The sequence below is a fragment of the Lolium perenne genome, chromosome 2, assembly GCF_019359855.2.
Source record: "Lolium perenne isolate Kyuss_39 chromosome 2, Kyuss_2.0, whole genome shotgun sequence".
Lineage (NCBI taxonomy): Eukaryota > Viridiplantae > Streptophyta > Magnoliopsida > Poales > Poaceae > Lolium > Lolium perenne.
Genome location: NC_067245.2, coordinates 222,471,322 through 222,493,381, shown reverse-complemented (window position 1 = coordinate 222,493,381; position 22,060 = coordinate 222,471,322). Strand labels below are relative to the sequence as shown.

Genomic DNA, 22,060 nt, shown 5'->3' with positions numbered 1-22,060 from the left:
CGCTCCAATCTCACACCCAGGGGCAAACTTGCATCCTTCATCTTCGTCAGCCTAAAGTCTTGATTTTATTGGGCTCCAAAACGTCTCAAATTATTAGGCAAAAATTGTCTTAAAAAGCAAAATGACTTTGTGTATTTAAAAACAGAGGAAGTAAATTCATGGGAGAATGACATGAAGATGCTTGGTAGCTCGGTAGGGCGACACGTACGCTGCTTTTTACGGTTCCTCTTGCTTTTAAAAAGTGTCCGTCTCGTTTTCCGTCTGGGCAGCGCAGCGCAGGGCAGGAGAGGAGACTCCATGGGTGGAACGTGGCGACGGGTCTTCCTGCCGCTGCCGGATGCCGGCCGACGCGCGCGTGAGGGTCGAGGAGAAGGAAGCCCAAAATATCCCCACCGCCGGCCGTTTTCTCCGTCCGTCCCACCCGCCCGACCTAATCTACCCCGGCAGCCTGAGCCCATCCTCCGGCCCCGGCCTGGCCCAAGTCAACCCGCCCCCGGATCCCCTCAAAGCACGACACCGCCGGCACCGCACCGCCGCACCACCACCGACCCTCAAACCAGATCGCCTTTCTCCACCCTAGATCCCCAATTCCCTTCCTCCCCGATCCGCCGCCATGGACGACGACGACGCCTCCATGTCGCCCTCGCTCTCGCCGGCCTCCTCCTCGCCGCTCCCCGTCGCCTCCGCGCTCCCCATCTCCGACCCCGTCACCGTCGCCTCCGCGCCTCCCGGGGGCCTCATGGCCCTGGCGCTCCCGATCCAGAAGCACGCCTCCTACCCCAGCCACGCCGGCAGCACCGGCACCACCACCGGCGGCGGCCGAGAGGACGCCTGGAGCGAGGGCGCCACCTCCGCCCTCATCGACGCCTGGGGGGAGCGCTTCGTCGCGCTCGGCCGCGGCAGCCTCCGCCACCCGCAGTGGCAGGAGGTCGCCGAGTCCGTCTCCGCCCGCGACAACTACTCCAAGGCCCCCAAGTCCGACGTCCAGTGCAAGAACCGCATCGACACGCTCAAGAAGAAGTACAAGATCGAGAGGGCAAAGCCCGTCTCCTCATGGCACTTCTTCGACCGCCTACACGTCCTCCTCGCGCCCACATACAACAACAACAACAACAACAACAACCACAAGCCAGCCGCCAACGGCCGCAACACCGTGCCCACGGCGCTGCGCGTCGGCTTCCCGCAGCGCAGCCGCACGCCGCTGATGCCCGCCGCCGCAACCACCGCCAAGCGGAGGGCGCCGTCTCCCGAGATGTCTTTGGCATCATCCGAGTCCTCCGACGGGTTCCCGCCGGAGCCCGTGCTCCCGGCGGCCAACGGGAATAAGAGGAGGAGGACGGAGCCCGCGGACGCCGCCACCGATGGTGAGCGCGTGCAGGGCATGCGGGAGCTAGCGCAGGCGATACGGCGTTTCGGCGAGGCCTATGAGCGCGTGGAGACGGCCAAGCTGGAGCAGACCGTCGAGATGGAGCGCCAGCGCCTCGACTTCGCGCGGGAGCTCGAATCGCAGCGGGTGCAGTTCTTCCTCAACACGCAGGTGGAGCTATCGCAGGCCAAGAACCACGCCTCGCCCGCTGCCCCGGCCGCTGCTAGGAGAATGCCGTCCGCTCCGGGGGATTCCTCCTCCAGAAGGATGGCGCCGGTTCAAGATTCCTCCTCTAGAAGAATGGCATCGTTCCCTGATGCCAGGACGAGCAGCAATCACCATGGCCGGTACCGCACCAACGATGGTGGTAGCAGGCACCAACATCGTCCTGCCCCTCGCCCGCACTACCAGTACCATGAGAACAATGTGCCCGCCTCTGCAGCAGCCAGCGATGACGAGGTGGACGAGGAGGAGGATGAGGAGGAAGACGATGACAATGAAGAAGAGAGCCAGTGATGCTACTGAATAACAAACCATTCCATTGGTGATTCAAGAGTTAGTATTGGTATATTCTTAGTGTTGCATTGCAACAACTTAGCTTATATTGAAAGCAAGCAGGAACTACTATATCTTATAGGCACTACTTATTGGCAATTGTTAATCAAAGTGCGCACTAGGAATATTAGTGGTAGGTAGTTATGATAAGCTTTCTCCATGTACCATGTCTTAGCCACATAAAATTCATGTTTCTTTATCTAGTTATAAGAACACCATTTTATTTGATCCAGGTGATTTCACATCAATGCTAAATCGTGTGATCTCTGTCCTTGCCATCATACAACTTAGCTTACATTGAATGCAAGTAGAAACTACTATGTCTAGGCATTACTTATTTGCAATTGCTTATTAAAGTGTACACTAGGAGTATTCTTAGTTGGCAGTTATGCCTCCCTGTACCATGTGTTAGCCACATAATTTCAGGTTCCCTTATCTTGTTACGAGAACACCATCTGATATGATACCATTTGTGCCAAGAAGTCTGGCATATTTGCTAAATCTTGTGATCTCTGTCCTTGATATCATACAATTTAGCTTATATTGAATGCAAGAAGAAACTAATATATAGGCAATATTTATTGGCAACTGTTTTATCAAAGTGAGCACAAGGAGTATTATTGCTAGGTAGTTATGATAAGTTCCCACGATGTACCGTGAGCTAGCCACATATTTTCGTGATTCTTTATCTGATATCATCTATGCCAATAATTGTGACCTCTGTCCTTGCCAATTTGTGTCCAACATCAGCAGCCTGAACCGCAGGTTAAGAGCACTATATCATCAGTTTGTACTGTGTGAAATATTTCGCCGTCAGAACTAACTGGAGTGATTCATGTTTACAATGTTATGAAGATCTCCTGGTGTATGCTTGCTGCCTTTTGTAGTATATAAAGGTCAGGATCCTGTTGTCTGGTTTATGGAGGTTTGCCAACAAGTATGCCATAGCTGCTAGACCTTGTGACCTTTCTCAGGTTTCTACGTTTCATTGTTATAAAATCTCTGTTCAGTATCAGCAGCCTGAAATGGGCCTTAAAAGTGCACTTGTCATCAGATTCTACAATGCCGTGGACATAGCCTGGCGTTAGTTATGTTTTACCTTTTTTAGAGTGTGTGGGGCTTGCTGTCGCGGTTCCAGGTTCAGGTGATGTACTGTGTCTTCTGCCATGATAGTGGCTGTGTGAAGAATCTGTGCAAGTGCGATCAATCATCTTTCGTAAAAAAAGGAAGTTGATTCCTTGTCGGATTGCTGACGGAGCCGCTGTTGATTTCTGCATATTGCGTGGCTGTGCGACGCATATGAGTCCATGTCACTATCTGGATAAAATCAAACATGTATCCATTTTTTTCTTATTTAAAAAAGGGGCAGCAGTTGTTGGGTCACCCCTTCCGCAATAGCAGGCGCAATATGTTGGGCATGTTGCTTTTAGTCAGAACAGCTACAACCAAAGTGCATGCCGCACAACCAAACCAAAGTGCATGTTGGGCATGTTGCTTTTAGTCAGAACAGCTACACTTTGACTACGATTTGTCAGAGATAGAGGTTCCATTCCGTGACATTCGAAGTTTCTGCATTTTACGCTTTGATGTGTTCGAGTTTATTTTCTGTCGTCGGGATTGTAATAAGGTAGCTCATGAATTCGTTGAAGCACATTTGGTGCACATGAGCACCAGTGCTTCTAGTTTTTAAAATATTAAAAAATAGTGTATTTTTGTTTTAAAAAAAGTCGTCACATTTATTTTATAAATACATACACATGTCCTGAACACTCGTGTGAAGTTTCGGTATAAATTGCATTGTATTTTTGAGCAATATGAAAAAGTAAATTTGTGACTACAGGAGTGAGATATTTATCAGAAATTTGTCTTTTTATATCTCAAAAATAAAAACATATTTCTCTCCAAAATTTCTTCTACCATACCTTTGAAATGTCTATATGTATGTGAGTATTTAATTAATTTTTTTAGAATTCAAAATGTATGATTTTTAAAAACCAAGAGCAGTGGTGCTCATGTGTCAAACACACTTTTCGATGAGTTCACTCAGTATTATGGTGTTAGGACGGGTTAGTGGATCAGGCATTCTCCAGAATTTGTTTCCAGGTAGCTAGCGATGTAGCTGAGCAAGTGGTTTAATAAAGCTTATGTTACACTTGGAAAAGAAAGATTTACAACGCTGGTGTAAATCTTGTTGGCAGCCCCTTTTTGACTCTTGGCACCCCTTCTATATGATTGATACACCTCTCCATGGTGTATTCTCGAAAAAAAAAAAACAACGCTGGTGTAGGTACCCCAAAATTGCCAAAGAAAATTGCTTACAAAATCTGTCTTGGAATTAAATTGCTACATCTATTAGGAATTCCAGATTAAATGGTGCACCTCTGTAACACATCTGATGAATTGCGGAATATTGATTGTATTGATATGCGGTAATTGGTGATTATATTGAGCCTCTTGAGGTGTTTATACAATAGAGAAGATTTGGAGCGCAAGAAGTCTAGTAGAGATAGAATTGTAATGCAATCTTAAACTACCTAATATTCTAATACCCCCACCCCCCCCCCCCCCCCCCCCCCCCGCAGTCGGATCGGTAGTGACGCGGACGGTCCGACTGGAGGAGAAGCCAAAGACGTGGTGTATCCCTTCATGTAGATGTCGATGTAGCCGTTGTTGTCGTGGTTGATGGTGCCGTGTTTGATGTAGTCGCCTTGGAGAACGTAGTTGGTTTTGGTCGTTGTCTTCGTTGAGCCCGAGAAGACGCTCGGAAGGAGGAAGTTGTTGTTGTAGTTGTTGTGGTCGAAGTAGTAGGCGATGCGCCGCGCCGAGCTTGCCGGGCTCGGGAGCACCTTGGGAACGAAGGCACGCGCCGGTATTACCAGTACCCGACATGCGAAGACAGGGACCACTATGAGCCATGCGCGCCATAGTTGGATGGAGTAGCAGAGAAGACCTCTGTGATCGTTCGGTGCGTAGAACTTGTCCGCCGATTTGTCGGAGTAGACGAGGTAGCTTCAAGAAAAAAAAAACTAAGCACGAGCATGCAAACAAAAATAGAATACAACTCTGACGGTCAGGTTGTGGTGGACGAAGACGGTGAGCTAGTTGTTGAAGTAGATTTTAGGGATTAAACCCGTGTTCCGCGTGGGTTGTCACGGTGTCGAAGAAGATCCCCGTTGGTATTGACGATGACCATGAGTGTTGACGACGATGCGGTTGTCAGCGATGACGACCACGGATGATGAAGACGATGGCGGGCACTGAGTAGATCGGCTTGGTGCGGTGACAACTTGGCCGTGCAGACTTGCAGTCCGATACAGCTTGGCGTGTTAATCGAGCGCATGCATGGCCGGGCGAACTCGTTGAAGCAGTCTGTAGTGTAGCTGGAGTAGCTCGATCTGCTGGAGCACCGACAAGAAGGCTTGATCGGATTATTTGGTGGCTAAAAAAACAGGTATAAAGAGAAAACGAAATTTGCTAAACTAAGAACCGATCTACAATAATCGGAAGAAAAACTAGCTACAAGATTGGATGCCCCCGGCGGAGATCATGGAGATCGATCTCCCCGGGGGCGGCGGAACCGGTGGGTTGCTAAACCCTAGGTTGCGGAAAGAACCGCTCTGATGCCATGATGAATTGCGGAATATTGATTGTATTGTTATGCGATAATTGGTAATTACATTGAGCCTCTTGGGATGTGTATATAGTAGACAAGAGTTAAAAAGCAAGAAACCTAGTAGAGATAGAATTATAGTAAAATCTTAAGGTAAACACTAACTATCGCAGTCCGATCGAAAGCAAAAAATCGGACCAATCCAATGCCGCACTTTCCTATTCCATCGTACGGCCTGCATACATTGAGGCTTCACAAGAGAAAAAAAAAACAAATTGTGGCCTGATAACTTCAACATCTCCCCGAAATTACCGTGTGGTACAGCTCAGCCCAAAATCGATCCCCAAAAATCACTCCTGGATTTATCATCCCAAATCCTTATGTCGCCGCATCTGCTCTTACCATTGCGCCGCCACTCCTCTCACCTCCGCGCCTCCACTTCTCACCCTTCCGAAACGTGCGCCTCCACCTGGTTCGGGCCTTGCATCTGCACGCATCTGCTCAGCCACGGGGAGCTTTCATCGGGGCCTCCCTGACCGGTAGCGGCCGGCGGCCAGCGGTCTGGAGTAGGCGGCGGCATAGCCGTACCGACCAAGATACACTCCACACGAACTAGCAGATCAGAGGATGCTTCCTTAATGACTACACAATCCGGGAGTAGGTAACTGCAACTGGCCTTGTCCGAATCTGGGTTTTAGATCTTTGTAAAGTAACATAGATTGTGATAAATCTGGTTAACTTTCATCATATATGCAGATGATCGATCTGTCAGATAACACTGCCAGTTACATCACGTGAAAACGTGTGTATGACATTGCTATGCTCGTAATAGCAATGATTTCTGTTGATATGTCAGTAATATCTTACTTTGAAATATCCATGCTACATATGTACATTATATGTTTTTCGTCCGTCTAGATAGTTTGCTGCATACAGCCATGCTTCTTCCTTTTTGATTATTTTTATTCTCATTTGCAGTATCGTACTAATTTCAATATTGACCTCATGCTACCAGGAATATTCAGATATCATAGAATTACATTCTTCCAAATCATGTACTATGTTTTTCTCTTTGAATCGTGCTTCTACCCTTTTTTTGCATGCTTCCGTAGTTACAGTTTCAAGGAGTAAACGCTATTCATCAGGATCCGATGGGAACCAGTTTGTTGGACCCTGGCGATGCCGCCCAACTCGTTTCCATCCAGCGGGCTGAGATTCCCATTTTTAAAATTTTGTTTTATAATGCATCTCTACGATCACACATTATGCTTCCCATCTTTTATTTGGCAGCCTTACTAATTGATCATAACTCTTCTTCATTCTCTAATTTGCAGCACACATCTCCATACCATGGAGGAGGCCGAGCCGGATTCTATATATGGTGAAAGGTTGATGTGTAGTGTGGTCTCGTAGTTTCTAGGACTTGATGGGTGTCCTCCCTCCGACTCCTTTCACACCGATGTTCAGTCCATCCACACATGCCGGTGGTGGTGACTAGTGATTTCGATTGGAAGCATGTACTAGTGAGTTCTGAAGCAATACCGGTACACCTGGGAAGCAACTAATTTGAATGTGTACCACATCTGTGTTGGTCCTTTGTTGAAGCAAGAAATGAAGGAAGCATGTTTCATTTACTTTTTTTTGTAACTCATTACTTTTTATAATTTGGTGCTGAAGCATTGAGTGATAAGCTATGAAGCTATATCAGATTGTATGAAGCACTAAATGTAGTAAACCCAAAAAAAAAAGATTGGAACATAACCCAGAAGCATATTTGAGAAATAAAGGAAGCACACAAGGACCAAGGTTGCAAATAAAATCAGATATACGGGAAACAAGTGTGATAAACAATGCTGCTTATAATAAGTTGCTTGGAGAAAACATTTAACTACTAAGTATGAAGCAAGTTTGACAATGGTGGAAGCATGAATCATGTACACTGAGAAGAGATATATATGAAACAAAGAAAGCATTACGTGTTTCTTAGTAGATATCCATAGTATGGAAAGTGGGATTTAAAACTTGAGTGATTATCTGAAGAAAATTGAAAGCATCCGTGATTAGTGGAAGTCGGATTTAGAAATTCCGGACGGTTTAGGCCGCAAATTCAGCAAAGGCATCCAACGAACCTGCATGCTATCGGTGTTCCTAAAATTTCGCAAGGAGCTACACGGGGCCAGGTAAATCGTACGGCCAGTTCACAGCTAATCCTATGGCCAGAAACTGGTCCGATGGGAAGCAAACCATCGGATGCCGATCCCTAGTGGTGCCCAAATCTTAAATTACCTATAATATACTCTAATAACATCGTCTTTCTGGCAGCCGGCACCAGTGCAAAGGTAAGAAAGCTCTGAAGGTTCACGAGCCACGCGGGTCAGCAAAAAGTTTGTCTTGGGCCAAACTCATCAAAAAGCAAGCTCACTCTCTTATCGTTTCACTGACGAGTGCTGCTATTGCAGGGTGAATGCTTGTGCATCCAAGTGTTCTGATCTTTTGCTAAACATGTGGTTGTCCAATTGTGAAGTTGGCTTGAGCGGCTTTGTAGAATTTGAAGTTTGAACTGTCAGAATATCAGGTGTTCAACCTTTTGCTATACACGGATAGTTGTCCCCGGTTGTTTACGTGGGTTAGGACGTTTTTGGTGCTTTTGAACTTTTGAGTTTGAAATCTGGGAATATCTTATGACGCTCTATATTGTTTTGCAGGACATATAATATAATAAACCAGAAAATAACACGAGTGTTCACAAATTAACGGATTGCTGGATGTTCTACTAAATAATGCAGATTTGGAATGAAAGGAATTGGTCCTCTCCTCTACGTTTGTATAAAGGTACATGAAATAACATGATTTGGATTTCCTTAGCATAGAAGGATACTAAGAATTGAAGTTTACATGAAAATCAAAATAAAGAGGCAAGGCAGAACAATGGATGCTGCAATGTAATTTTGAATAGATTCATTGTCCAAACGTCGATCACTTCCCAATCTTCAGAAAACTACGGAGTAGAAAAGATACAATGAACTGGAAGATCACTTCTACGCCCCCACCTTCTCCCTCAGCTCGGCCATAATGGATGGAAACTTCTGAACCAGTTGCACATAGCCCTGGGTTAAAACGACCTTTTTGAAATTTTGCTCCTCCACAAAGAATGCCATACATTTGTCCTTGAGCTCCCGGCAGTTGTATGTTTCGGCACAGTTTAAAGTAGCAGCAACCGTATCTACGGACACGTTCTCCCACAGCTTATCGGCGCACATCAGCTTCAGCCTATCCATGGCGTACCGGTCGGCCGCGGCGAGGAGATGTCGGTACATCTCGACAGGGGAGCCGGCGAGCTCGCCGTCTGGAGGCAACACGTCAGTGTACATGAACCGGAGGAGAACCTCGAAAGCAGCAGGATTGATGTCCTCCAGTGTGATCTGGGACATGGTCGCCTCCGCCATGGCGCCGAAGAGCTCTGCCTTGAAGACCGGCGAGCGGGCGGCCAGCACGGCCCGGTGAGCAGCGAACTTCCTGCCGTCGACGTTGAAGGAAACGTCGGAACCGTCTTGGCAGTCCAGCAGTCGGCCGAGATGATCCCCGATGTCAGAGGGCGGAATGGCTAGGGGGTCATCACGCACAACTATGATCCCGAACACAATCGTGGCCCAGCCATTCACCACGTGCCGAGCCTCGAGTTCCCTTCGCGTAACGAAACGAAACCACCCCCACGAGATGTGGCCCTCGGGTGGGTAAACCTTGACGCATCTGCTTGCGTTGGACGAGGCCGGTGCACCGTCCTTGTCCATCAAGAAGGCCTCGAAGATGGCCTTGACGCCTTTGGACTTGCTCATGAGCCAGCGGCGGGCCTAGGATTTGACAACCGGGTATTCAAAAAATCCAAGCCTAATTATTTAGCTCTAAAAGACCTTATTTTTTACCGGGACTTAACATTTAGGCTAGTGGCATCGAAGGAGAGATTGGCTGTGTTGAGACAGGGAGAGAGAGACAATGTGAGCTAGCTTTTATCTTTGGTTAAATGCTTGAACAGAATGTAGTTTTTCATACATGCATGCAGGCAACAGCATAGACTACATATATATAAATGCTTTGACAAAAATAAAGGGTATTCAACTGAATACCCTTGACTTGAGCTAGGCCCGCCCCTGTCATGAGCTCGAGAAAGATTGTGATGTACTCGCCCTTGTCGGCCTCACTGTAGCCACGCGGGTAGCAGTTAACCCTCCATGAGTGTCCACCGACGGAGATGGCATCGGAGTGGACGACGGCGCCGATGGCAATGTCCTTCGTCTCTGAATAGTTAAGTTTGAACGACACGAAACCAGAGTCCAACATGCTGCCATATGCTGCTCCTTGCATTCTGTCTATAGTACTGCACGTATACCTTGATGAACCAATCAATTAATTCTGAAAGTAAGATTGACTCTCTGCACTAGATGAGGAAACATGTACCGTGAAATTGGTCGATTCCTATAGGAATCTGCTCTCCGTGTAGATTTGACGTCGTCCGTCGAATCGCCGAGTAGCTTTCACAGAATCAGGGTCTCGAACCGCTGCCTCGCCGAGACCAAGAGATGAGTACTCGATTAACCGAAGAAAACATGACACACAAACAAGCCTATATAATTATCTGATTAGATGTTTTCTGGTTGCACGTGAATACGGATACTTAATGCCCGATTGGAAACGGCAAGGGCTGCAGAGTCCTATGCTACACCTACACATACAGTTTCTATGCCGCATATCGGTTGTTTGTTCATCTCATACACGGGAAGGAAACTTCGTACACATCTCTATGCGCAGGTGGGTTCCGTCGTATGATGTGGATAAACCGGCTAGGGCTCGGTTGATCGAGAGTTAGCTTTCGAGGACACATTTGATAGAATGTGCACCCCTTGGCTTATATCGGATAAGCAATTTTAGGATCGTTTGGTTGTCTGGCCTCACCCGTGTTGTCGCATGACATGATTCTTAAATCACCTTTGAACCAGGTCTGGAGGTAGGAATGCAGGCAAATATGTACAAAGCCACACAAAAGGGAATCTTCTGATGCAAGCAATGCACATGCAGGCTCACTCTCCTTACACTACTCTGCACACTCTCTCTTTAAAAGTTTAAATCAATACAAATATAGTTGAATCAAAATAAGTTGTACATGAAAAAGATGTGTGTCGATGATGTGAATCAATTCCGATAATCGGTTTCAAGTTTCATCAGTCGTAAATCGTTAATTTTATGTATGAAGTTTTAAGCAAATTTTGCTAAATTCATCGCACACGCTCAACCGTTTGAAATTTGCTTTGACGGGTAGGTTTAGCTCATCATTCCGCATGACTTTCATGTTGACATGTTTTTCTTTTGGTGTACATATACGGATAGATAAATGACCCGCTAGTATATTGTAATGTGTAAGTATGCGTGAGTATAGTTTGGACTACTTTTGCTTAACTTATCGATTCCATCTTCATGGACGGCGATGTGGTGATGATAGGTGAGAAGTGAGAGGTGATAATCCATGGTGGTGGCGGCATGGTGATGTTCATCTTCGTGGTCGGCGACGTGGTGATGCAGGGCCGAGCCGGCAAAATCCGGGACCCTGTGCGAAACTTTAAAATGAGGCCCTATTTTACAAGAAAATTTAAAATGTTCAACAAACATGATGTATATGTTTTAATATCTTACACAATCATTGGAAATATTAAGAACCATACCTATTTCATTTGTGGTTGCACAATGTTTATTTGAACACCATCATTTTTTAGGTTCTTCAAAATAAAATCTTCGATGATATCCTCATAATGATTTTCTCCAACTTTCGCAAAATAATAATAATAATAATAATTTTCTCCAACATTTCACTATCAAGTGATATTGTCGTCAAATCATTGAGTCTTTGTTGTGTAATCATAGTACCCATATACGACTTCAATAGCTTCAATTTAGAAAAGCTCCGTTCCGCTGCATTGCAAGGAATAATATCCAGTGCAAGCGTGGCAGGACTAACTGACTGATTGTCAGAAGATACTTTTGTTTCTTTTATAATAAACTTGTCTATAGCCCCATTTTGAGATTGAATTAGAGTCCGTTCTTTTTTCTTTTTCTCTTGCACCTTTTAGCACTGGAATCGCGCCCGATTAATTCTAAAACACTACATAAAAAAATAACAAAGTAAAAAAAGATTAGATGCATGCCGCAACATTGATGATTAGGGATCATCCCAGAAAGCAAAAGTTGAGGAAAAATGGAATTACCTCCTCTAATCGTTAGATGAAACGGGAGTGGCTCCGTGGCTCGGCTGGCTGTGCCGCTGTGGCTACCTTTTCCACAATAGATCGGAAGTTCGGAACAGGGGATATCGTATGAGGCGACATGGGAGAAGTACCGAGGGAAAACTGGAGAAGAGCCCAGACGAGGATGGTTCGCTAATCGCCGCTAATTGTTAGCTGGCGGCTGCCTCGTGACTTGCATCTAGCGATGTCCCTTCGTGTTGCGAGCGCAGAGTTACCAATACAAGACGTGCGGGTGCAGCGTTCAAGGCCCAGGTAAGCTTCCTTTCTAGTATTCTCCTTTTTTACTTTTTTCCTATACATAATATATGGGCTTATATAGAAATTTGGGGCCCCCAGATTTCTGGGGCCTGTGCGAGGTGCACACTTTGCACATATGGCCGCCCGGGCCTGTGGTGATGCTTGTGACCGGCATGACCGCGGTGTCATGGTGATATTCATCTTCGTTGTCGGCGACATGGTGATGCTTGTGACGGGCGTAAACAGCGGTGTCATGGTGGTGTTCATCTTCGTGTTCAGTGACGTGGTGATGCGTGTGACTGGCGTGACCCGCGGTGTCATGGTGGTGTTCCGCGACGTCGTCGGCGACATGGTAATGCGTCTGACGGGCGTGAACGGTGATGTCATGGTGATGTTCGTCTTCGTGATCGGCTACGTGGTGATGCCTATGGAGGCCGTGACCGGCGATGTCATGGTAGTGATGGTTATGGTATGTGATAGGCAGTAATCTATGGTGGTAACCATGTATGTGTAGCCAGTGTAGCGGCCACGCTCTTGTTGTGCTACACCGAAAGATTCGGGCTATCATATTCAGCCCAGTCTTGCACGTAGGTAGTTTAAACCCGCCTTGGCCACCGTCGGCGAGAGTGACATAGTGATCTTTCAATGCACCGGCGTGGTGCCAGACTTCATGACAGCGGCGTGAGGCTTTGTGATAGGTGAGGAGGTGAGAGGTAAGGTCACTATGTGGATAAGTGGTGAGGGTAAATTTGGGCTCTCGTATGAAACCAAACAAATTGAGCCATACGTTTCTGTTGGGCCAAAAACTTTGGCCCATGCTAGCAAACAATAGAACAAATCTGGCCCGTGACCCGTCTGAGCCCAGGCTACCAAATAGGCTGCCTAATGTAACATGCATCGAAAATAGAATTACAATGGGATGGAAAAAATACAATCATGCGAAAAAATAAAATTGAACATTTATATGCAATTACACGGCCGTGTGTAATCACGTGGCTACGAGGAGAGGAATATAGGTAGACTTAAATTTCACGTATACATGAAGATATGATTAAATACATACATATATGTAATTACGCACATGTATGCAATTACGCATATATGTGCAAACGCACATACTCCCTATCTAGAGATACTTTTTAGTGCATAGTTACATCTGTATTTAAAAAAAAATGAGCAAGTTATTTTAGTATAGAGGGAGTACAAAAATATCCCAACAGTCTGAATTGCGCATATATGCCCATTTGCACGTCTACATACAATTGTAATTACACACATGAAAAATACTAACCTATTTTTCTTGTGTGTAATTACACATAATAAAAATAGGCCACTACAATTACAGAAAGGTTGAAATATAATGTAATTACATGCAGTCTAACATGGTAGAATTTTTTTAAACAACTAGCTGAAAAAGAACCCAAGCAAAATTCAAAAGTACCAAAAGGCTTAACAGCAAAATCCAGCGCTAATAAACCAACAAAAAAAATCAGCGCTAGCTATGGCCCAATCCAGCGCTAACAACCTTGGCCCAATCTAGTGCTAACCCTTTGATCGAGTGCTATGCTATTGCTAGGGGTATCACTAGCTAAAAACCAACCTTCGGCGAAGGGAAAATTGGACCACCACAGAACGACACATGGTAGTGCTTCGCACCCCGCGTGCGTACTCGCCTCACGTGCGTACTCGCCCCGCGCACACCATGATTAGTAGTTTAGTACTAGCGTGTGGACTATGCACACAAGTACAATTGCCTACAACACACGAGTACAATTAAACACACGAGCGAGTATAAGTACAATCACGCGCACGAGCGAGTAGAGTCACGAGCAGGTACAGTCATGCACACGAACAACTACATGTACAGAAGTACACTGACGCACACAATCAGGTGCAGTCGCGCACACGAGTAAATACAGGTACAGTCGGGCACACAAGCAAGTACATTAACTGAGTAAAGAAAAAAACTGCACCAAATACACTAAAAATAGAAGTACTTATCAGTTGAAACATGAGTACAATTTAGTATACACCACGAGTACAATCATGATAGTATTGGAAGTACGAAAAAAAAATCTCGAAACCTATCAACATGGATCTAGTTTTAAAGATCTCAACGCGAGTGATCTCAAAAGTGTAAACGGTTCGTAATTTGGACTTACAGTTCTCAAGATATTTCATTTTGAAAAAACGAATCTAGAAAAAAAGGGAAAAACTGACACAATCCAGCCTCCCTTTTCTTCTCTTTTCTCCCGCATCACCACGTTGCTTCCTCTTGCAACACGTGGCGAGCAGGAAGACATTTGTCACGTGCGGAGTGAGTTGCTTTCCCTTCGCGAAGCCCTTTCTCTAACGATTTTGTATTGCTAGCGGATAAACCTCTATATTTGAAATATCGTAACTCTTTTTTTGCGGGACAAATTAAATTTCATAACTATATATAGGTACATATAAGTCTTTGATGTTTGTTTTCTATCTGAATTATGAAATTAATTAACAAGATCCAGCATAAGATATATTTTCATAATATATTTATTGAGTATATCAACCATTTATATTCTCTTCTGTATATTTGATCAAATTTCATAAATTTTGACTTTTAGTTAAACTTATATACGACGGGTATTTTGGAACGAATCCAGTACATAATAAAAAAAAAATTTAATGATTGAGGTGAAAACAACCTCGCTTTGTTCATATCTTCCCAAATATGAACAATGCTCGATGAAAGGTGGACAACGCATATTAGGGTGGCCAAGTTGTTAGCAAGCTGGGACGTATGCACACCTCACTAACTTTGGATCTTATTTTGTACTCCCTTCGATACATACTGTATAATTTGGTGAAAAATCAAAGTTACTAAGTTTGATCCAGTACATAGGTGGGAATACCAATTGAATAATTATAAAAGTATGTCTTATGGTGGATCTATAGATACTGATTTGGTATTATAGTTCTTATTATTTTTTCATATATACTTGATCAAACTTATAGCATTGTTTTTTTTTTACTAAATTTATATGCCATGCAATTCAGAATGGAGAGAGTAGCATCCGAATTGTAATGAAGATTCTCGTAGAAATCACAAGTGTAATGGAGTACAAAACAAGACGTAAATATAACAATCATAAGAAATATTATTTTTTTCCTCCCAACAGGTATATGAGTGTTAAAAAAGCTTACCGCTCAACATAACTTTACCATTGCAGTGTTCAGATTTTCTTATAAAATCTTAGATACATTGAGATATCACTAGTGCTAAAGATACATGGCGTCTGGTATCTTGATATTTCCAACAATTAATCCATTAATATATCACCAGTACTAAAGCTATTTGTCTACCAAAACATCTTTATTTTGGAATAGAGGAAGAACTGAGAAAATGGCTTTACCGCGGGCGGTTTGTGTTGTGCAACGCCCAGTTAAACATTCCGCAGTAGTGAGCGGTGGATGCTAATTAGGGTAATGTAGATGGTTACATTTCTCGGCCGCTTGTGTGTCTTCATTCAGGGCCCATATTTCGTGAAGTGCTGTGCGTAAGTCACCACATCTCCTACGCGAGGTCGTAATCTCTTCCGATCGTCACTTCAACCACAATCCATGATGCCTCCGTTGCATCTCCTCTCACGAGCTGGTATGACGAGGCAAGAAGGGCCATTGATGACTCGGCTCGAGCCACCGACCACCCTTAGCGCATGAGCAATTGTGGCATACATAACTAACTGTTTTATGTAAAAAAGTTGTAAGAAGCAACATGGTGGATTTTATCTCTCCAATGAAAGCTACAACTTTAGTCAGAAAAAAAAGAAGGGACCCCACAAATATGACACTATGTATTTCTTTCTCTCTCCAAAAAGCATGCTTTTAGGGCTTAAGATCCCACTTCTTGAAGAGGAACCTACTTCCTCATCCGAACCTACTTTGGACCACCCGAACCTAACTAAAAGTATGAAGCAGCACCTCTAGGGCAATGCATTGGGCATGCCCTAACGGAGGAAGCTGAAAGTTCTCGATCGACCCGATACCCCCTACGACTGCACGGGGGAGGAGATCCACCTTTGTCACACCCGCCGCCGAACCGCATAACCTCGCAACAGCCCATTATAAGTTATGGACATTACATTTTATAAATTTTACTACTGTAAAATCATTCGTTTGTGAGTTTCGCAAGTACCTTAAAATACATAACCTCGCAGCAGCCCTATTGACGTGTTTAATCTTAACAACTGTTATGCAGCATTGCCAAAGTATTAAGTAGGCCTGGAATTAAAACTCGAAACTCGCGAGCTAAATGAGTAACTCGTGACTCGACTCGGCTCGACTGGAACTCGGTGTATAACGTGCCAAGCCAAGTTTCATATTTTATCGTAAACAAGTTCAAGCTAAACGAGTCGAGTTCATCGAACTCACGAGTAGCTCGTTTAGCTTGGTAAAAATGAAGTTGGCCCAAGCCCACCAAAATGGGCAACTATATTTGTGGTTTCTCAACTTGGAAATCTTATTATAATGATATATTGATCGTTGTGGTTTATATTGTTCTGGTACCATAATCCTAATGCTTGTTCTTCATCATTCATGCCCAAATATTTGGGAAAAATGCATTGTAAATTTTACATGTTCTATTTTATAGTTTTAAACGAGCTACTCGTGAGTTACTCGCGAACTTTGCGAGTCAAGCCGAGTTTCAAATCTGGACTCGATTGTTAAACGAGTCGAGTCGAGCTAACTCGATTGTTGACCGAGCTTTAGCGAGTCGAGCCAAACTGGCTCGGCTCGGTTCGAATTGAATTCCAGCCCTAGTATTAAGTATATGTAGGGCATGAGAATTGTTCTTAGCAAAACAACACTGAAATATTAGAGAGACGAAGAAAAAATGGAGACGCGGGGAATCGAACCCCGTGCCTCTCGCATGCGAAGCGAGCGCTCTACCATATGAGCTACGTCCCCTTCTTGGAAACTGTGCCAAAGTGCTGTAATCAATTCGTAAATTACGATTGGAGTCGACTATGCATCCTGCAGCTGCAAACTGGTAAATTCAGACGGCCGATGAGCTTCAGGTTTCCGGGTACGAGAAGGTGATCCCGACATCACGTGAATCAAATTGTGCTTTTCCGCTGACCATTCCAATAACAGTCGCTGGCCACCTGGGCTTCAACGCTCTTCTATACAGTACCATATTCCATCATTCTTGATATATAAGCACATTTTTCTAGAATTAACTTTGGCTTGTAGATTATCTGGCACTATATCGACACAACTGAGACGTGTTTGAGATACAAAACTAAAGATATCAATTCACATAATCTACGTATGATTAGACAAATTCCTTGACAGAGATAAAACATTCAAGAAGAGCTTGCATCTTACATTAGTTCTTGATGGAACAAAAGAAGACGGCACCATATGAACATGTCACATGACATTTCAGTTGGCATTACACATTACGCGCATCCATAGACAACGATCACACAAGTTTAACATCATTCTACAAACACGTGGATGAGCAATGTCAAGAGAATGTTAAAACCATCCAACAGATATACAAGGGCAAACATAACAACTTACACATCGCACATGGGCCCTAAGATGCACAGCACGGAGCAGCAAGTTCTAATGTTAGGGAGATTTAGCTTCTCAAAACCGAAGTCAGTGAAATACAAGTGCATCAAATCCAATCCAGATCGACAGCAAGATATGAAGAACAGGATGCCACACAACTAAGTCATCTGAAGCAACTGGGCGAGTCACATTCTTCCCATCTTGGCAGGCGGTTACCTTGCACAACGGTGTACAAATGCAATTGCTGCTAGTGTACAGTGGCTACGATCTGCAGGTAGCAGGCCCTAAACCACTTTCCAAAGCTTGTCACAGATCTCAACTGGTGGCATTGTCTTCTCAAACTCGAACTGATCTAGCTTCTTCTTGTTCTTGTCAACAATGTCTGATAAAGGCTAAGGACTCCACACAAGTTTTGTTCACTGTAAGACAAAAGCAATACTCTGTAATGAAGTCCAAAGAGAAGGCAGAGTAGCAGAAACTAGTGTACTTCCTTGACTAGGAAAACAAGTGAGTCGAAACAGTAACATATTGAAAGGATACATCCAGAAATCTTATCCCAGTCTTCAAAATTTGGCATTATATTCGTAACTGACACACACATGGAAAGCGTACTTCTGCACAAAAAGGTAGCCAGTCAATTTAACTGATAAACAGGGCAACCAGTAAAAGCGACAGTGCCTAATCTAATCTCATATTGAATTAGTTGGCAGCATTCATATAAATTTCAAGCAGTATTTAAGCAAGTCACCAAACTTTGCACGAGAAAGATAAGGAAATGGTAGCAATTCGATGGCAAAATATGTCAGAGGAAAGACAAGGCAGCAATAGCATTATAAAAAAATCAAAATTTTGTAACGAACTATAAGTACCAATTTTGAGTTGGTGTATCTTATAATATGATGAATATCAACCACACTACCACATCAAATTTGCTATTGCAATGGACGGATGGACAGCGTAATGGTAATGATAGGTATAGTACATTACAGTCAGTTTTGCCCATAAGAGAGCTCCTGCATAGTTTCGTCATCAAAATGGTATTCTTGCTGATGGTATGTGTGTCTGAGGAAACAAAATATACTCAGTCACAGAGAGAACGAATCTCGACTTACTGCGCCTTGAGCAAGTCTTTCTCCTTCTTTTTGACGGCATCCTTCCTTTCTTCTATTGAAGCCCTTTGAAGGTCTAGGTTATCAAGCTCACCACTTAGTGCCGTGTTGACAACAAAAACTGTATTAGCAATCTAACTTAACATAACACTTCAGATGATACAGAGCTATGGATGCTGAAGTAAGAACTTATCTTAATTCTTGCCGAAGTTGTTGCTCGCTCTGGAGCTTCTCTTCCATCTCATTTTGCAGTGCGTTCAGTTCTTCATCAGTAACTGTTTCAGATTTCGCTTTGGCTATCTTTTCCTTGCAAGAGTTTATCTTCTCCTGATACTCTGTTGTGCAAACGAAGCATGGCATTTTTATTGTGAAATACCAAAACAGTCAATCATTAAGTTTGCTGCAACACAACTTCTGTAATTTTCTCAAAAGTAACCGAGTGTTCATTATTTCGTTTGCATAGCAGGTGCTTGAATGAATGAATGTGAAGTGTTTCGTCAACCCTTTGGTATGCAGATGCTAAGTAAATTACTAGATTATATATTAACTCTGGTCATAAAATTGTGACATGCGATGGTTTCTGTTCTAAAATCAACCCTTTTATGCAAGATTGTCAACCACACATGCTCAAATTACTAGTGGTATATAAATTACTCTCAAATTGCCGCACCGAACTTGAGTACTCAAATCGTTTTCAGCATACGAGGGATTCCGAACATGACATGACTCCGAATCTCAACAGGGACGGGGAGAACGGACCTTTCACTTGGAGCTCGAGGTCGCCGGAATCGGAGCGGCAGGCAGAGCGCAGCATCAACGCCCCTTCGCCGGCCTGCGCGAGGGACTCGCCGTCCTTTCTGTCGAGGAGCACCCCGATGAGGTCGTCGCCGAGGGAAAGGAGGTTGGCTACCTCCACCCGCCTACCGGCATCTGCCGCCATCGGAGAGGCGCCCGCGAAACCCTAAACCTATCTAGCTTCTCACGGGCCCAGAACTGGTGACGAGATATGGATTGGGAGGTCGCCGGCGTTCAGGCGCCGCCGCCGCTTCCGGGAGGGGGAGGGCGAGGAGCGGGTGGTCTTTTCGATTTGGATTTGGATGCGGCTCGTCCTCGTGTACAGTACAAGTGAAGAATTGGAGCGTTTAGGAAAATGGCTAATTTGGGCTCTAATTTCACTGACTGGCCCAGTTAGGTCTCTATGGGGCCGCGCACCATTTCCCTCCCGTGTCTAAAAAAATACACCCTCCACCTAGAAATAATCAAATAAGTACCTCAAATTTGTCTAGGTTCGCACTATCTATAATTCTATATCCGAGTCACTTATTTCTTGAGTGAGGAAGTAATAAATTATCGATTTTTAGATTCTCAAAATAAATAAATAAAACTCGAAACATGATTTTGTCTATCTTTATAAGTAAAGCCACACACGGCCGATAGGAGATGATGAGGAGACCTCTTACATAGCAAATCGGAGATAAAAAAACAGAAATTACAAGAATAAGGGCTCATTTGATTCATAGGATTGATATAGGAATTATGTAGGAATTGAATCCTATAGGAAAATGTCCTATACATGTCATTTGATTCATAGGAACATATCCTATAGGAATTATTCCTATAGGAATCTTGTAGTACAAATCCTATAGGAAAAAAGCATTAGCTCATACCTCATGAAAAAATTCCTTTGCTACAATCAAAGACATACCATATTCCTATAGGATTCAACTTAGCATGACATTCCAATCCTACACCTTTCCTATTCCTACACTCTTCATATTCCTATGAATCAAATGAGCCCTAACCAAGACTTGCTTCCCACGACACCGGACAAGCCAGAAGGATAACGGAGCTCCGCACCGACGCCCCAAGAGCGTAACGACACAATGATCTACCGTCGGCCAGGACAGGTGGTAAAAACTAACTTCACACGGAGCCCACGCGTGAAGAATGTGCTCACAGAGGCACCCGCAAGTCAGGTTGCGCGTTCGGTTAAGAGGGTTATGACACCCATTAGGCGTTGGAGCATTGAGTTTTCGTCCGAAAAAAACCCTTGAACCATAGTCGGTATTACGGTCTGCCCACTATCCCCAAGTCAAGCGTCCAAAAAGCAAACTGGGAGCTGCGAAATACCCTAGCCGCCTTCAGGTAGCCCACACGACTCACCGCAAAACCATCGTCTCCCGCACCCAGCTCCCCCACCGCCGCTAGAGGAGGCCATCCCCAGCGGACGGCGGCAGGGCACCATTTTCACCTCGCGAGCCCACCATCCACCCAGGAAATTCCTCCCAATCGACCACCGACCTCCACCACGGAGCAAGGCGTGCTTCAGGCTCTAACGGCAGGCCTGCTACTCCAGCCATCTCTCGGCAAACTTAGCTTGGCCTCCTGGGAATCAACACCGGCAGTGGGTGGCACTCGCACGCCCCTAGTCCGCGTCGATCCGTTTTCTGCTGTAGAGAAAACATGTATCCTAACCAATGTCAACCCGCAAGGGTGGACAAGCACCTGATCTTGTAACGCTCTTTTGATGCAATATATTTAGGTGGGAGTTCTCTCCCGGTTAAAGCTTTAAAAAGAAGTTTGGGAGCTGCTTTTGCTGAAGCGCCGCTAACCCCATATCCCCATCACCCGCTCCTCGCCAAAAAGAAAAAAAAAAGATCAATTTCCTAAAATCATTAGTACAAAAAAATCCCCCTAACAAAAATCTGAATTGGCGGTGGCGGTACTTCCTTGTGCGCTTTTGCTTTGGCTTCTGATTGTGTAGGAAGGTTTGGCACGCGGCATTCATCCTTGCGGAAGATGGGGAACATAATAGCCTCAAATTCGCATCACATTGTGCTAATGCGCTGAAGAATGTTGCTGGAATGCCAATATGGAGTTATACGACGACACGGAGCTGTGTGCATTGCGTCTTGCTGATGTGCAGCTTGTTCACGAGGGAAGAGAACTTAGGGAAGCAATCTGGGATGCCCGTAATGTAGACAGGTTTGCTTGTTCATTAGATTTTGGTTATCATGTATGGATGATTATTGATTAAACCTGCTATAATGGCGACTATTTGCTGGAAGCACCCATAACGATGAATGGATATTTATCGTCCACTAGGAACCAAGCGAAGACGGAATGGCGGTGGAAGATGACAAAATTGCTTGCAGCAGTATGCAGCGCGCGGCGTTGGAATTTAGCTTCACGCGATGCGGCCCTGTACACCGCTCTTCTGGCTCCATCACATGAAAAGCTTCGCATTGCGTCCAGTTGGAAGGAACTTGTCAGGTTAAGACGGAGCAACCGCGGCCTCTCTCTTTCATGGGCAGCATGAAGGAACAGTTAA

The 22,060-nt window shown here is 44.7% G+C and overlaps 3 protein-coding genes and 1 non-coding gene across 4 annotated transcripts; 1 reads left to right on the top strand and 3 right to left on the bottom strand.

The window, feature by feature from the left end:
- The first annotated feature begins 267 nt into the window (after positions 1-267).
- On the top strand, positions 268-2,153 carry LOC127334999 (trihelix transcription factor ASIL2). The gene has a single exon (XM_051361572.1). It carries the CDS (start codon positions 614-616, stop codon positions 1,880-1,882), a length of 1,269 nt encoding a protein of 422 aa, XP_051217532.1. The 5' UTR covers positions 268-613; the 3' UTR covers positions 1,883-2,153.
- A 6,416-nt stretch (positions 2,154-8,569) lies between these two features.
- LOC127329173 (BTB/POZ and MATH domain-containing protein 1-like) lies at positions 8,570-9,893 on the bottom strand. The gene is made up of 2 exons (XM_051355708.1): positions 9,663-9,893; positions 8,570-9,382 (listed from the first exon to the last, which is right to left on the bottom strand). Exons 1-2 carry the CDS (start codon positions 9,891-9,893, stop codon positions 8,570-8,572), a joined length of 1,044 nt encoding a protein of 347 aa, XP_051211668.1.
- A 7,042-nt stretch (positions 9,894-16,935) lies between these two features.
- TRNAA-CGC (transfer RNA alanine (anticodon CGC)) lies at positions 16,936-17,008 on the bottom strand. The gene has a single exon. It is a non-coding gene; the product is annotated as a tRNA-Ala (tRNA).
- A 520-nt stretch (positions 17,009-17,528) lies between these two features.
- LOC127334998 (kinetochore protein SPC24 homolog) lies at positions 17,529-19,861 on the bottom strand. Its single transcript, XM_051361571.1, has 5 exons — positions 19,489-19,861; positions 18,923-19,064; positions 18,733-18,834; positions 18,161-18,234; positions 17,529-18,002 (listed from the first exon to the last, which is right to left on the bottom strand). The coding sequence occupies exons 1-5, from the start codon at positions 19,667-19,669 to the stop codon at positions 17,905-17,907; spliced, it is 597 nt and encodes a 198-aa protein (XP_051217531.1). The 5' UTR covers positions 19,670-19,861; the 3' UTR covers positions 17,529-17,904.
- Positions 19,862-22,060: the final 2,199 nt, after the last annotated feature.